General features: G+C 42.5%; 1 protein-coding gene across 1 annotated transcript in view; it reads left to right on the top strand.

Annotated features, from left to right (window-relative positions):
* Window positions 1-17606, top strand: part of si:dkey-215k6.1 (transmembrane protein 132C) — a 254962-nt gene that overhangs the window by 128101 nt on the left and 109255 nt on the right. Inside the window, exon 5 of the mRNA XM_037098267.1 lies at window positions 2702-2842. Coding sequence (XP_036954162.1) covers window positions 2702-2842 — 141 coding nt within the window. The remainder of the gene's footprint in view (window positions 1-2701; window positions 2843-17606) is intronic.

Genomic DNA, 17606 nt, shown 5'->3' with positions numbered 1-17606 from the left:
TGCAGCTTTTTTTGGAGCCACGAATGGCTTTTTACCAAATGTTTATTCTTACTTTCAGCAGTACTCAAACTAACATAGTTTGTGAAATTGAGTTATAGTTTGTCGCAATATTTTATATGACTCCTCGCGGTCAGAAAAAATGCATTTATTATGAAGTGTTTGATGAAACCAGAAATGCTGCTCTCTGGTGAGGACGGTCTCATTGCAAGGAAGGTGCAAGAAAGCAGCATGAGCGATTTGGACTTTCAGTAAAATGGTTCCAATATGAATACCCTACAATTGCACAGAAAACAGGTATTTTCTGCCAGTTATGACACTGAGATAATTGTTTTAGTTTTCGGTTGTCACTCTTCAAATAATACGCCAGCTGTAATCACTGGCAGTCAGCTTCAAAGTGTTCAGTGACAGGGGTCTTCTTTCTGTGACGGCGGTGCTTTGGGCTAATGTGCGCTGCAGTCTTACAATGTGTCCCAATTTGGGTTCCCTTTTTGGTTTTGCTGCAGGAGGAATTTCAAGATTTTGGTAAAATAAACACGCACAAAAAAAGCATTATTTGATATTACATTATTTATGCATTTATTTCCAGCATGTTTTAATTGTGATTTGTCTTTGGCACAACCTTTTAATAATCTCTTTGGGATTTCTCAGCCAGCGTTCAGCCTTTTCTGTGTCCCTCATGCTCCGTTCCTGTCACTCAATCTCATTGTATCACCTCTTTGTTACTTCAATTTTTAACACTTCTTACTAACGCATTGCTTTGCGTTACATACTTTGTTGCCACAGTCTGGGCGCAGGGAATTTCCTTTTGAAGTGGATCTATTTTTCAATTCCGGGCCTGGTTGAGGGAGGACAGGGTGAACGGGATAGGGAGGGGGGAAGAGGGAGGTGAGGCTGGGAGATAGAGGAGACAGAAAGAGAGAGAGAGAGAGAGAGAGAGAGAGAAGCAGAGGAAGCAGAACAATGATGGGGACTTTTTTCTGGAAAGTTAATTTTTATGTAACTTTCGGCTGTTGAATAATAAAAGAGGAGGGTTTTTTTTTTTTTTGTTGGGAGGGGGGGCGCCTGTTATTTTGTGCTGCGTTGCTGCGCACATCAAACTCAATGTGTACTCTGCCTTGACTACTTTTAAGCAACTCCGCTCTTCCTTTTCTCTGCATTTGGCAGCACAGAAACAACACACAACAAAGATCAATTGGGGAACATTTTTCCTCCCCCTCATATATACACCCAGAAAAATTAGTTCAGAGGGAAACGCGGGGGGAGAAAAGTGGGTTTTTGAGTTTTCGCAAGAGAGTTGCTTCCTTGCGCCGAAGCACCAAAAAAACGCATCCTGGTTGGATGTAGAACATGTGTACTCACAGGCGCGTATATACAGTACGTAAAGTGCGGCGAGGGACCGCCATGACATATTTGCAGGCAGTTTTCTGGCAAGACATGAAGCGAGGCGAGCACAAGAAAGTAATAATGAGAAAGGAGACAAAGAGGATTGGCAGTTTTTTTTCTTTTTTTTCTCCCCCCTTCTGTGTAGGGGAAAAAAGTTTATTAGAGAGTACATCTGTGTTGGTATTTGCATAGTCGTTGTGCCAGAGACTGTTGTATGCGCGTTAATAAAAGCAGTAAACAAGCTTATGTGTGTGTGAGCCTATAAAGTGTGTTAATAAACTGAGGGAGGGTCTTGTCAAGGTGATAAATAGAACAAAACACACCGGGACGGATTAGGGAGAGCGAAGGAGAAAGAGAGAGAGAGAGAGCGAAAAGAAAATAAAGAGATTAACCATAGGATGCCTTGAGATTGAAGGGGTGGGGGAAGGGCTGAGAGAGGGGTGGAGTAAGGTATACGGGGGATGGAAGAGAGGGAGGATGGAATGGAGGAGAGTCGCAGAGGGGATGTATAAAAGGAAGAAATAAAGTTTTAGGAGGAGGTGAGGAGAAAAAAGAAATTTTGAAAGAGGAGAACTGAAGAGGCAAATAAAGGAGAGAAAGCATTGAGGGAATGATGAGGAAGAGAGGAAAAAAGGTGGACATCTGGAAGGGAAGGAGGGGAAGGAGAGGGAAGAGGTGTGGAATCCAGTAGAAAAACTGAATCAAGCATGGTAGTTGTTGGGAGAGTTGGAGAGGGAAACCATACAGATTTGAGAGAAAACGATGAGATGGAGAAAGAGAGCAGAATTAACAGAAACAAGACACCAAATCACATCAGTAAGAAATTCTCCCCTCATTATTGCTGCTCTCATTAGCAAAATCACGTCTTGTGTATTAGATATAATCTCCGGCTCAGCGCAGAGCCGATTCATCCTCTGCGAGGCACTTACTCTGGTAAAAATGTTAACTTTTGTTAGAGCTCCTCCTGTCACTCCTTTGTCTTCTCCCACCAAAAAAAAAAAAAAAAAAAAAAAACGTGGGTGGTGGCACCAAGCTGCGTGAATCCATTTTAAAAGACATTTTGTACAAAGAGTGTGTGGCACGTATCAAGGATTAAAGAAAATCAGCGAGAAAATCGGGGCGGAGGGAAAATTCCAAGCGAAGCAAATTCAATTTTTAAGCAAATTCCCCCCAAACTGTCACTGTGACAACTTGGCATTCTCTCCCCTTTTGTTTATGATATGCCTGTGTGAACTCTAGACTAACCTTGCTTTCTCTCTTCTCCCCCTCTCTGTCTCTTTCTCTCGCTCTCTGTTTCTTCCTGCATCCCTCTCCGCAGGGTGTGGTTCCAGTCAGGCATCAACTTCCTGGCTGTGAAACCCAGCAACCTGGTTGCGTGGGAGATCAAACAGGAAATGGCACCAGGAAGCAGTACGTTGGCAGTGATGTGTCAGAGAAAGGCCTACTCCACAGCAGAGAGGTAGGATGGAATCTCTGTGTTTCTTGTTTTTTTTTGTTTTGTTTTGTTTTGTCAGCAGCTGGGTAGCGTACCCCTTTTTTATTTTGTACTTTGGTGGTGTATAAAATGTCTGGAGAGGTCTGTGATTATTCTGTGTCAAGGGCATAAACCGTTATGACCTAATAAAGCACTGAGAGTATTTTGGAAAAATCATGTATGTTAGTGAGCGGAGAAAGACAAATATATTTTTTTCATCCGCCTTGAATTGTACCATGAATTACACATGGAATGTTTATCAGTTTAAAAGATAATTCTATCATCTCGAGAAACAATCCCATTAATGACTTTGTCTCGATGAACGGTCACCAAAACCTTTACCTTAAACACTGTTTAGCTGGTCCTGTCAGATAGGACTGATGAACAACCCTCTCTCCATGCTGAGGCGGTGGCCATGTTGGTTTTGGTGATGTGTGTATGGTGAACTATGTGGTTCCCTGAGCAGGGCTTTTTTTTTTTATTTTTTTTTTTAAAATAATTTATTTATGTATGTAATTCATGGCAGAACTCAAACTGGATCAACATTTATTTGTCTCTACTCATTGACCACTGAACACATTTTCTTTCCAAAAACATGGTCCCATGAGGTCCACTGGCAGGGGTGTGATGTCGGCTCTGTATGGGGGCCAGATGAATGCTTCTGGTGTGGGCCAGATCTGGGCCACAACAATTCTACTATCTGGGTTTAGCTTTAGTTCAACAAAATCACTGTTACAGAGCGACCAGCCTTGTTAGTTGTAGAATTACAAAGTTTAATTTGTTTCACTGTTGTCACATTCCAGGTATTAATCGTACATCGCCACAAGTAAATAAATTACCTCATTGCTATGTATCCTGAAAAACCTGCGAGGTTATAATCATACCACTTTCGTCCACAGTGGCCGCCGGACTCAACCCAAATGAAATTTCCTTGCAGCTGCTGTAAATTTGACTCTGGATTACTTTTAATGTAATCTTTCTATGAGCTATCCGAAAAATCATCGGACAATGTTGATAGTGTAACTGCATTGACAGTGTGATCTGAAAATCCTGTCTCGCCATCTATTGATTGGTCGGTTCTTGGTTTTTACCTTTGAACTCCTCATCTAAGCCACAGATTTATGGATGTGTGTATATTTATAAACATATCGAGTGTTGAATTTATAGGTTGAGGTTATTACAAGTGCTCATTTTCCCTGTACAAACACCTCGACTATGTAGTACACATCCACACGGTGGGCTGACAACAAGCACTGGAAAGCACTGACCCGTCAGTCATGCTAAATTTGCCATTTACTTGGTAATTGCTCTGTCCTTGTATGGTTAGTAATGCTGCTGTGTGCGTGTGGATTTCTCTCTGTGCGGTTTTTGTTTTGCCGCTGACGAGACGGCTGATCAGCACTTGACCGCCGGTGCATAGTTGTGACAAAGCAATGATATAAAAATAGCAAAAACAGATTACATTTTGAACCAGAAGGTGGTGAGAAAAAATGCCTCACTTGTGAATTAAAATCAGCGTAGCAGCAGGCAGAGACCAAGGTTAACTGTGGTCAGAGAAAAAGTGATTCAGGGACTGAGTGCAAAGTGTAATGGCAGAACAAAACTGACACAATGCGTGAGTAACAGACGAAGAACATAAATGAATTAAAACAGTGCCGATGCTGGTTTGAGTTACACACTGTCACAGCTCAAAGCAAGCTCCAAGGACCCCACTTAGAGAATTTAAAACCAAACTGAGATGTCTAAAAGACTTAAAGTGCCTGTTTTATGACTATACACTTGAAAAAGAAACTCGGTGAGGCTGACTAGTTATTGTTAAATCACTGTGGGGGTGAAACAAACCAAGCAAAAAAAAAAAAAAAAAAAAAGTCTTGGGTATTTTTGAAATGTCAACTGATGTATTTTTATTTTTTTCTCGTAACAGATTCAGTAAATGGCATTTTAACTATGCTGCATTGTGACTAAACAATGGTCTGATGGTGCGACAGGAATCATGAATCATTTGGTCACTAATGTACTGTTGCTGGACAGATGCAGGCTGAAGGCTGGGCAGACTCCCGCTGGTGTGGATGCTGTGTGTGCACATCTGTTTATGTGAAGATTCAAATGGAGTCCAGACAACACACACAAACACACACGCTGCTCAGAGTGAAAATACTGAATGCAAGCTCGAACATGTTCACCAGTATATTGCCAAATATAGAACACAGTATATATCTGGTGTCAGACAGTATCAGCTGTGTTAGCCATGGCTGGATAGGAAGTGATTCGAGCGGTAAACATGGATGTGATCTAATCATTTCCTCCTCCATGTGTCTCTATCTTGTCATTTTCTCTCTCCCTTTGCACCTTATCTGTCAATCCATCTCTCTGTCCAACCTTGTGTCAGAGTGACTAGAGTGTCCCTCACTACCTCTCTCTCCACTGTTTGAAAGCGGTGCTGATGAATCACCTCCCATTGCATGAAACTATTATTTCAGGGCCCCAGCTCAATTAGGACCACTTAGCTAGCCGTTAGCCACATCTAGCCTTGACTGATGGACAGCATCAGCTGCAACGGATAACCCAAATCCTGACACGGAGGGAAATAAAATTGATGACACAACAGCTTTAAGCTAATTAAGAGCATCAGATGATTAAAAGTTTTTCAAAACACTGCACACTGGATAAGCTATTTGTCACTTGGCTTTTCTTTTAAGAAGTAGTCAATTTAGCTTAATGCTACGTAAGACATGCTCCTTGGTCTTGAATGTAGACTTCGATTACAGTGAAATGTAGCTGGACATCCCTACAATTACAGCTTAGGTTGGAGCAGGCAATACAATGTTTAATCCAGTTCTCACAAAGGTTGTTCCAGTAATGATAATGGTGCCCCCCATACAGCTTACAATGGTGGAATCTGAATTGGCAAGTCAACAAAGTTAGTCACAAAGTCGAGAACACAATGCATACTTAAAGTCAATTTATTTCTCAGGCATGGGAACCTGTTGCCACCCAGCATTGTAATATGTGCATGAATGCAACTTAATCAACAATGCAACATCTTTAACAAAACATCCATGGGTTATAAGTGCACAGCAACTAAAAAACTGATCTGATCAGTACTCATAATTGGCATTATACACAAAGTCAAGGTTTCTTATTGGTAAGGAAATAATGGTTTCTGTGCGTCTCTCTGTCACACACTTTTTCTTTAGGGTTTCTTGGTTCTTGAAAGGCTAAAACAACATTCCCTTTGTGTAACGACTGAGAGCGATAGTTGTGCTTGCTAAGCTATGAAAGGATGAGCCAAGACTTGGGTACGTGGATACTAGTGAATAGACACATACATATTATTGATGGTGTGATAACCTTTTTGGGCTATTTCGTGAATGGATTGTTCATGGATTCATACTGTTTTGCACTTCAGCATGGCTGGTGAAATACTGAAGGCGTTTGATGAATTTTGGGATTTGCCAGCCATTGTAGCCTGAAGGCAAAGAAGTTATTTTCCCGGCCCGTTGTCATCCATCAGGATGGTGTTGTTTGAGGTGTTGCGATGGAGGTGACTCTAAACGACTGCTTATTTCCATGAGCTTTGGCACGTATCCGTGTGGGGTACTTTTTTTTTTTTTTTCCCCTTGCCCTGAAGGAAAAACTCATCAAAGTGACGTAAGGGTAAACATAGAAAGTGATGCTTTAGAAAACCAGATTAGGATATAGCTCTCACAAAGGCGCACGCGGAGAATTGTGCATGCGAACGCTCACTCTCGCACATTCACATCAACTCACACACAAGCTCCTGCCATCTTCAAAGTGATACTATAAACAAATACGTGCCTAAAAGCTCAGATTAGGATGCTGCGAGCACAAATATATACAAGTGCATTCATGTGCACGCATGGATGAATGCACAAACCTACGTAAACACACACTCGCACACACGCACACAAAGGAGAAGAAGGGCTGATTCAATGCATTACCTCTGTGTTTCCTCCCTAATGAAACAGCAATGAAGACTGCAGGTGGGAGTGAGGCTGACATTTTTTACTACAGGGAAGAATCACACACACGCGCACACACACACACACACACACACACACACAGAGTACAGACCATTGCCAGCATACAACAGGCAAGATCAGAGGCTTTTATCAGCGACTATGTGGGCGGGATGGCTAATTAAAAGAGCTGATCTGTATTAATCTCTAATGAGATATTACTGGTTGAGACATGAAACAGTGAGTGTGCTTTTTCATATGAATGAGAGGGTGGGATTGATTACTACCTCTGACAATTAATCTTGTGAATTGATTCCTGTTACCTATTGTTACCCGATGATTTAATGTGATCTGACACGATACGGTGTTCAGCGTATGCGTATGATGGGGGAACGCACTGGTGAATGGATGCAGTAATTAGCAGCGGAGCATGGGCTTTGCATTGTGTGTGAGTATGGTTGTGTGTGTGTTTTATGGTCGTGGGTGTATGTATGCTGTTTTTCCACATACAGTATTTTAGAATATATATATATGTAGGTTGACAGTTATCCCGGAAAGGCGAAAAAAAAAAAAGAAACAAATTCTTGTGCATGATGACTGTAATGACTGCTCCACTGTGATGTATCCCAGGAGACGGCCATCATTTTTTTTTTTTTTTTTTTCCATTAAAGCACCCTATTAGAGCAGAAGTTTGGATCAAAGCTCTCCTGCCGCTCTCATTTGTTTCTTTATTGATTTTGATTATACAGTAGTTATTCATTATTCTCTGAATTTCTCACTATTTGGCCATTCTGATATCATTTAGCTGTAATTACACGGCACCATCGCACTGTGTTATTGACACTCTGCTTAGTTCTGCCTCCCTGCCCTTCTGCTGTTGTGTACCGGTGCTCTAAAAGATAAAAATCTAATGAGGTGTTTGGATGTGCATGTGTGGGTCTCCTCTCCCTCAGAAGGTGCAATTGAGGAGCCCTCAGGCAAGATTAGTCTGTTTTTTGGAATTAATTTCAATTATTATCTTTCTCAACTTCTTCTTTTTTTTTTCTTTTTTGTCCCTTTCATGCTACCTTAGTATCATTCTGATACCATGTTATTTTACCATATAATCCTGCTATGCACATCCTTTCTGCCAAATGCATTGCATTATTTACTCAATTTTTAATTTAGTTGCATTGCCTATGTAGTAGGCTTGACCTTGTTGTGTTTTCACTGTTGTTGCTGATGGTGTTAGTCATTTTCACAGCCTCGTGGGAGTTCTTTCTCACTTGTAAAATTTGTTTCTGCCCACTCCGTCTACAGACTTTGTTATGCTGAATAAATTAAGCCTAACAAGAAGTGGCACGTGCTCAAGATGACCTCGGCCCTAGCCTAGTGGGTTATTTGAGGAAAATGTGCCATAGTTTATGACTGTGGCTGATGCACCCGGAGTGGAAGTGGTGCTCTATTTCATCACCATGGTTAGATCCATAGATTAACAGTGCTAATGGGCCCTGTTCAATACCAGAAACTGGAGTAATGCACTGTCCACACTTCATACAGGGACATGCTATTTATCATGTGTGCTAAATAATGTTGTTTTATAATAATCATAAGCCCTTGCTTGCGTGGCAGGCAGAAAAAAAAAGTTTAATGTAATGATTTTATAGTTTTTCCTGAAATGGCTGAACCATTTTGTAATGTACAATATATGTTACTTAAAGCACTTTTGAATTAAAGCAATTAGTGCAAAGAAAGCACTTCAGAAAGGGATTTTCAAACTCTTCTGTGCAACCTGTACCATTAAAAAGAAGGTTAAAATCTCATATTTTTAGACCTCCTCTTGGTGATGGAACAAAAATCATGGCAGCAATTTTCCAAGGAAGAAGTGAAATTTTAGCTTTTCAGAGGAGATAATCTTTAGATATTTGAACTGCGAAAATTACTCATTTATTAGAGCCATAGACTCAAGGTTAAAAGGATGTGTGTCAGGATGTGTGCACAAAAAGCTTTTATCTTTGTGCAGCATCGCCCCAGTTGAAGTTAATTATCAGATTCTTTTTGAGGTCTGAAATTTTTCAAAAATCTGTTAAGATTTAAAGCTTAAGCATCCTTAGATATCAGAATAGCAGAAGTCAATTTACCATGATTTGAGTTATTTTGCATGTAAAATAACTTGGAAGACAAAAAAGGTCAAAGACTGCGCCAAGTTAACCTCCTCTCTCCCGCAGAAAACACTGTTCCTGAAACCCCTCGTAAGGAGTCCGACCTTTAATTCTGTGACTTTGTGGCATCACACTATGTCACCATGTCACACATTTGAATTGATTTTTGCCTTGTGGCTAGTTTGGCATGTCAGAATTGATTTAACACAGCTGCTCCGTTGTTGACTGCAGTACTGGGCCGGGCATGTGGGAGCTGACCAATCAGAGGAGGCTGGGTTTTTCAAGAGGCTGGCCTTAAATAGACGGGAGCTAAAGCAGAGTGTTTCAGACGGAGTGGCAAGACAGTGTTTTTTGAGCACTGGAGCACATAAACCAAAGTTACCCAAAATGAAATTATGAACCTGAAAGTGAGCGCGGCATCTCTAATTATGTTCCACACCGATAAAAGCATTAATGAAAGCTTTGGTTAACTCTCTGCTTTCACCTCTTCGGTGTTTACAGGATAACAAACACAAAGCATACTTGTCTTGGAAGACTTAGAACACAACTTGTACATATACACAACTTTGTGCTTAAAATCATTTCAGTATATGGAACAAAACAAACATTCTCACATCAAACTGTGACAGTTAACACATGCTTCTAGCTGTTTGTTATTTGCATCTAATTCAATATTTCATTTGATGTCTGTTTTTAGACAAAGTGACAGGTCGAACACTGTGTTGATGCATTCAATAAAAATCGTTAACGCTGCATTTCTGTTCTTGAGCCTTGTGCAGCAAAACAAAACCCTTTTACAGTGAAGTAATTACATCCTGTTCTGTTGCTGAGCTGAGTCAAACTAACAGCCCCATGTCGGCTGCTTCACTTCTTGGTACAAACTGTGAACAAGCTCGTCTGAGCTAACATCACTAATTAATAACTTAAGTGCATATTCTGTGTGCTGATTGAAATTCTACTTAACATCTTGAATAGGGACAGAAAACAACGCGATTTCTCTGCCTTCTAAGGCAGCAATGAAAAATAAGAAAAAACTCAAAAATCCAGTAGACCCGAAGAGTTGCCTGCTTGTTTCGACTCTGAGATCTAGACTCCAAAGTAACGACGTAAACACACTCACTGAGTCCCCGATGTTTGTTTATGATAAACACTGTAGACATTTTTGACAGGCGTTTTGTGAAGATTTCCCACTCCCGTCATATACTATTTGGATCAAATCTATTAATGTAGCTGTACATACGTACGCATGCACAGATTTACACAACAATATTTGCATATTCAGGAAAACGTGAGCGGATACACACTTAAGAAAGTACAGGCAACATGTCGAAACACCAAAAGCAGTGACGCAGGTATGTATGCACATGTTGCTGTGGTATGCATCATTGCGTGCCTCAACACATAGGTAAGCACAGCGCACAGCATGATTTATTCATCATTTATACATTTCATAAATGTTATATTAACTTGTCATGGGTTATGCAGACCCACACACAGTGATGTATGGAGGGCGGTACATCTGTCTTTATATCTTACGTAAACAAATGTTGTACACTTTTGATGAACACAGGACGTGTTTCGGTTCAGACACAACCACACACACACGCACACGCACACACACACACACACACACACACACACACACAGCATAAATATAATAATGTTGAGTCAATCTTTGTTTGTAAATCTGCAAAAGATGCTGTGAGCCTTTACCTCTCTAAAGGATGCCTGAACTTGAATCACAAATCCTGTCACACACAGGTTTTTTTTTTTTTACAACTGAACCTTAAATCCACACAAGACTAGGGAAATATGCAGGGCACAGGGTTAAGTATTGTATGGTTTCAGTCGTTTGTAAAGACAAACTAACTTAACCGAGCGCTTTTGTTTGAGAGCTGGCAGTCTCCCTGGGATACTCTCTCTCTCTCTCTCTCTCTCTCTCTCTCTCTCTCTCTCTCTCACACACACACACACACACACACACACACACACACACACACACACACACACACACACAGCATAGGGGCCAAGATGTCTGCAGTCTCTGTTGGCACACACAAGGATTAAAAACACAGCAGCAGAGAGGAGGAATGAGAAAAAGAAAGGAAGAAAGAGGGTTGTCTGCCAAAAAGAGGGAGAGAGAGAGAGAGAGAGGGAGGAAGAAAAGGGAGAGTCGAAGCGAGAGAGTTAACGGACAGAGAAATGGAACAAGAAAAATGAGAGAGAAAGGGGCCCTGAGAGCACAACAACAGTGTCGCTGTTGGTGTTTATCCCCGAAGAGAGAAAAATGCAGAATTCCCTTTAGGTACTTACAGTCATTTTCAATCATAGCAGTGTGTGTGTGTGTGTGTGTGTGTGTGTGTGTGTGTGTGTGTGTGTGTGTGTGTGTGTGTGTGTGTGTGCTAGAAATAGATATAGTCATATGTTATGTGTTTATGTTAAGGGGCATGCATAATCAATTTGCTTGTATCCTTCGATTTGAAACATGTTTCTCTGCCCCATGCCACCATGGTCACATGACTTGCTCATACTTGAATATGATACCCCATATGCACGCACCTGGACTCCTGCAGGACACATCTGTCAATGTCTCTCCTCACGAATGCCAGGTTTCCTGTCCAGCTGGTTTAGTCCGCCTTCCTTTTAATTTTTTTTTTCCGACCTGGTTTGAGAGAATTCTCAGCTATGTGCTCTGACCACGATTCTGAAAGAGCCCATCAGCAGGTGTGCTGTCAGCTGGACATCTGGGTGATGCTCAACCCTGGCAATCATGCTTATATAATACATAAAGTTGGTGTTTTTTTGGTCGAGTCAGGTTCAGGTGGTTTAGAATGGAACTCATAGCAGATTGGGTACTTGCAGGTATCGACAAGCCCTGAACCATTTACACGTAATTTAGTGCCTTGCTATTTAAGCCCCGTGCCCCCATTACATATTTGTTCAAGTGCCAACACTGGATATCCCTCTGAAATCTCTGTCTGCGATACAGCAGTACATTCAGATTGTTGCTGGTCTAATGTGTAATTGTTAATGTGTAACAATTTCTTCAACACAGTACATAAGTAGCCCATTGAAGCACTGCACACTGCAACAGAGTTATCACATTATGATTGCGTCTGTGGCTGTCTTTTAATACTGTTTAAATGAGGGAGTAATCTTCTGTGAATCACAGCTGAGCTGGCAATGGAGCTCTTAGGCACTAGTAAGGGAACCTCCAGTTAATGACAATGGAGACATAGTATCGTCAGTTCACTGCAACAATATGCTTTTGGCTGGGCGCCAGTGGGTGTCTGTGAGGGAATCTGTAGTGGATTTACCCCTTACTTTATAACCTTTAACTCAACCATTCAGATTGATCACAACCATAAACCAAATACTGATGCTTCAGGTTGGCATCCGACTTGAGCTGCCAACCCAAAGTGTCACTATTTAAGGACTTGAGGATGAGAGTCAACAATAAGCTATCTTTCCCCAGGAAGTTGCATTTTGTTGCTTTAACCAGTCAAGTGTCGCCTCTATCATCAGCTGGTACGTTGATGATTAAATGATCTCATCTTCAAAGTCCAACCTCCTGATAGCTTGACCTCACCTTTGGAAAATAAAGAAAACATTTTGGTTTGTATCTCTCCAGAGTGCGTTGCAATTTTTAACAGCAGTCCCCTAAAATTGCCCAACTTTAACACTTTGCTCTCCCTCCCTCTCTGCTTTTCCATATCTTGGATTCAAGTATATTAGAAGGGTTTTATGTACTGTATTTCAACACCTCAATCTCTGAGTATAGATTTGGCCCTGAAAAATAAAATCGCTAGGATGATAGTGCACGCACACGCGCACACACACACACATAAGCAAAGTCTGTGGGGTTCCTTTAACAGAGGAGCAGAGAAATGACCACTCCAGTGATAACAGTGTGTGTTTATCGCTCTTTCCTCCTTCTCTTCCCCCCCCTTCTCTCCTTTCTTGATTGCACAACACAGAATTGAGGCCGAAAGTGTCTCTATTCGTGCTTACATGTACACATATACTCTGATGATGTGTTTTGCTTATGGTGTATCGAAGCATCACAGATTGTTTTCTTCCTCCTCTATTTCTATTCTTACAATAGTGTCTGTTTTTTCCCCCCAATTTCCCCATTGTCCCCTCAGCACCCGCTTGTGCTAGATTGCTTACAGATTGACTATTCTGTTCCACTTAAGCATATTTGGCCTGCAGAGGTCGATGACGCCATACCATCCTGTTTTGTTTTGTCTCCTCACATTGTGACATGAACAAACGTTTGGGTCGGAACTAACATTTCATTCCCTCTCAAGTTTCCCCCGCCCTTTTCTTTAATCTTTTTTGGCTGTTTTTTCATACTTGGAGCTGAGTTTGTTGGTGGGAGCTGTAAAGATGTCCAGATTTTAAAGCTGATAAACATCAGCAGGGCTTTGACAAGAGAGGTGAAAGAAGGAGGAATCAAGGGAGGGTGATGTGAGTGAGCATGGGCTGAAAGGGGACAGAGAAGAAAAAAAGAGGAGGGAGAGGGGGATGAAAAGGATGGCAGGAGGGGAGAGGATGAGGGGGAAAGATAACAGGAACAAAAAGTTGGATGGAAAATGTTAGAATGTAGAATACTACATTAATGGAAAGAAAAATTATAAGAAATATTTCTGGGATGTGGAGGGAGCACTAGAGAAGCTATTTTCGATTAATGTTCACCTTCAGGTTAAGAGCTCTGTTGTAATTTATTTAAGAAGTATTTTTGTCATATTTGTAGAGAATCTCTTCCCATCCCAAAAGCAATCAAGTAATCAAATGGTCTGAGAGAATAAAATAAATAATACATCCTGTATTTGTGGCTGCCTCAAGCCTGTAATAAGGCCATTCAATCATTTCAACCCGGCCCTAATGAAAAGAAAGCTTACCTGCCTATCTACGTCTGCCCTCCCATGCGGTTTTTGCCAGAGCACCCTCAAGTCTTCCACAAGGCTGGGCGTACACGATGCTAACAGCAAGCTATATGCACAGGAAGGAATAACAGAAAAAAACTGCAGCTAAAATTTCTCAATACTAACATTCTAGCTTTACAGTGGTGAGTGCTAACAGCAGCACTTGACAGTAGCCATGTTCATTGCCATGAGGTAGTAGGATACAGTTAGCGATGACGTCGATGTGCTGGATAGTACACATGAAGGAGAAAGAACACCCCCCCGGCCGAAGAATGTGTGAGCCATTGGTCGAGCAACTCAGTATCTGCTTATCCAGCAAGCACACTCCCTCAGAAGTGAGCAGTAACTGCTGGACTGTTTGGACCAAGGTAGGTTTGTGATTGCTATATGACTACGGATCACACACAGCCCCCAGCAAGAGCTACAGGGCAGGTGATGTAGTCAGGCAGTGACTGTAATTTGTTTTGGAGGAGTGGCTTCGACTGAGGCCTGAAGGGAGGAGGTGGGGATTTATTTATTTATTTATTTATTTTTTTTGTTACTTCCATGCTGCCTTATGCAATGTTACCAACCCCCGGCTTTAGAAGAATCAACACGTGCGTCCCTCAGATTAGTCCGAACCACGGCAGAATAATGTCATTTTTTTTCGGCTCACTCCGTTCAAACCAAACACCGGAGGCAAACCAGCTACCTGTAAGTGAATCAACCCTAAAATAAACCTGTCATCCAGCAGGGGAAAGACTATTGGGAGCATGGGTCATTGGAATGAATGTGATTTAAGTCCTTGTAACTTCAGCTGGAATCCATCAGCTCTCCTCCAAGGTGCGCCATAATTTACCACCCTCTGGAGTTTGTTCGCCATCCAATTAAGTAAGCTGACCCATGTGACAGCCCCCCCCCCCCGCCAAAAACGCTATTTACTGTGTTTCTTCGGCTGCAGCCTTACCTCAAAGAGCGCGCAGTAAAAAAAGTGACGTCTCTACAAAGGTTACCTCTGTAACTCTCCAGGTTATGAGACAGTTTATATAAGCGTGAAGCACTAGCTGTCAATTACAGGGGGAAAAAAAAGGACATCAAGACAGCAGGTGTAAAGTAAGATTTTCGGCGGGATGAAGGCGGCGTTTGTGTTCGTTAGGCGTTTTCTTTTGGCGAGCCCCACCACTCTATCATAGTCCTGAGCTGGCTAATTAGGCCTCACAGATATGGATGGGGTTTATGTGTACAGCGTCGCCTAGCATCATTCTGTCACTCACCGAAATGACCCGCGCCACCTGAGCACACTCAATCACCAGGACGGACTCATATGCATACACGTATGCGAGCGTGAATGCATGCAGATGCAAACACACACACGCAGCCAGACGGGCACTGGGTTCACACTCATACTGAATTCACTGAATATGCTGAGGGGATCACAGGGTTCATCCCAACTGTACAGTAAACACACATGCGTGCTATGGGTCACATTTGTGGCGTGCGGACGCATCTAAACACACACACACACTGTACATTTCTGAATGCTTTTTGTAGGCCACGCTTTAAATAACCTTCCAATCCCATTGGCTTATTCCCTTTGCTCTAATACCCATTCCTCCCTCGCTCCCACTCCCACTCCTCGCCCCCCCCTCCTGTCTCCCCCATCCTTCGTCTCCTCACCCTCCGTGCCCCTGTTAAACCCTCCTGGGAACCTGCGTTGCGGGATGTGTGGCTAATTAAGGCGACCTACGCAGACCCTGCGTGTTCGAGTCCCTCTCCTCGGAGATGTACAGTGTCACAGAGCGAGCAGCAGTGCCGATGCTAACACTAACATCATGTCCCTCGTGTGGGTGAGTGTGCCTGTGTGTGTGTGTGTGTGTGTGTGAAGAAGTGTCAAATGTTGGAGGTAAACCAGTCCCTCTCCGCCCTTCTTTTTCTCTTTGTTTGCTCTTATTCCCATTCCTTCCCTCCCTGCGTCCCATATGTCCCCCCTCTGTTCCATACCCAACAATTTGTCCTCCTTTTGCTCTCTCACCCGGCGCTCTTCTCCTTTCCCGCTGTCTGTCCTTTTTCCCTTCCTTTTTCCAAATCGCCTCCAGTCTTTCATTTTTCCCTCCTGCTTTTTGCCTCCTCACCCTCCTTGAGCAACAGGGAACCCCAGGGCCCCATCGCTGCTGTTTAATTAATTCTTTTCATCGTGTAAATCAAAAAAACCGAGCTCCTGTCCTTGACTTGAGAGCTCTCGAGCATGCACGAGTGAAAGAACGACACAAACAAACTGAGGGGACGGAGCGCCTCCGTCTCCCAGGAGGAGGCTAAAAGGATTTGCTGAAAGAAGAAAAGGAAAAGACATTAAAAGTTGCTTTACTTTGTGAGAATGTGAGATGGGAGATTGTATTCCAATTGGCAGGGAGGGGACGGGGAGTGAATAAAAGGGAGCTGGATGACCAACTTTGGAAGGGACAAAAAAAGGACTGTAAGAGGTAGATGAGTAGTTATTTGGTCATAAACACTGTTTCTAAAAGAACGAAACCCATTATACCCCAACTTTGTTTAGACCACGCTGAGAGAGGACGAGAGCAGCGGGAGGAGGAACGGAACGACTTCTCTGCTTTGACCGAATATCTGAATATCGGCACTTTGACGAGAGGCTTACAGAGAAATAATGAGGAGACGGATTGTGGGGAAAGGAGGGGGAGGGAGGAGACCAAACGTGAAGAAAAAACGATTTTACGTCCTTTTTCTTTTAGGTTCTGGTGAATGCCTGTATTTTTAGCAATGAGCTGGAGGAGAGGAGGACAGTGACAGAGGGACTAAAGGATGACACAAAAAAAAAGGAGACGAGCAGCTGTATGAGACGCGTGGCTCTCTTTCCATGTTTAGACAGCTAGGGAAGAGAAGGATGAGGAGAGGAGAGGGGAAGCACAGGAATCGGAGGAGGGAGGGCAGTTGGGAGGTGAGGCGATGTTTTTGCTTGGAGGCTCCTGTGAAGGCTTGTCTTCTCAACAGCAAGCCAACAGTGGGACAATGATGGAGACAGAGAAGGGGATGCAGGTAGAAGATGACAGAGGTTGAGCTTCACAGAGGTTAGCCTTGAGGTTGGTACATTCCTTTGAGAGCTTGGAAGTGAGAGGGAATGGAAAGTATTCATCCATTCATTTAGACTGAATGTTTCCAGGACTTGCCAATCATGTGCCATGGCAGCTTTTTGGCATCATATCCCCTGGGATTTTTTCTGTTGACAAAGATTCCATGTTTCTGTTGGCGGTCTCGCTCATTCAAGGCACTAATGACCCAGTTCTTCTGTAGTTATTCCGAAGTAAACTTGTGAAGCCGCCGTCAAAAAAACACATCACTTTCTGTGTGCCAGTTTATTAGTCCCTGGATAAAGTTATCCAAGGAGCCATTTTACACTTTGTTACTTCCAGCAGGGCAACCAATATTTACACCCATTGCATCATCTAAAAATACCAACGGGGACAGCTGGAGTCCAGTCTTGGCAATGCACCTTCATTTTGATTTATTCTGCTGCAGCCATGGCTACTGGGCAGTGTGCATCACTGGACAGCTGACTTTATCTGAGTTATACAAATTTATAATTCAAGCAAATACAGGTCGCATATGTGTCAGATAAATTACATAAATATTAAAATCTCACACACTCATATAGTGAAACAAACATAGATATATCGGTATACAGTGGCAAGTATATGGGTATGGTTGG

The sequence above is a fragment of the Acanthopagrus latus genome, chromosome 5, assembly GCF_904848185.1.
Source record: "Acanthopagrus latus isolate v.2019 chromosome 5, fAcaLat1.1, whole genome shotgun sequence".
In the NCBI taxonomy this organism is placed as follows: domain Eukaryota; kingdom Metazoa; phylum Chordata; class Actinopteri; order Spariformes; family Sparidae; genus Acanthopagrus; species Acanthopagrus latus.
The sequence above is the reverse complement of the archived record's forward strand: the minus strand, read 5'-3'. Positions and strand labels throughout refer to the sequence as shown.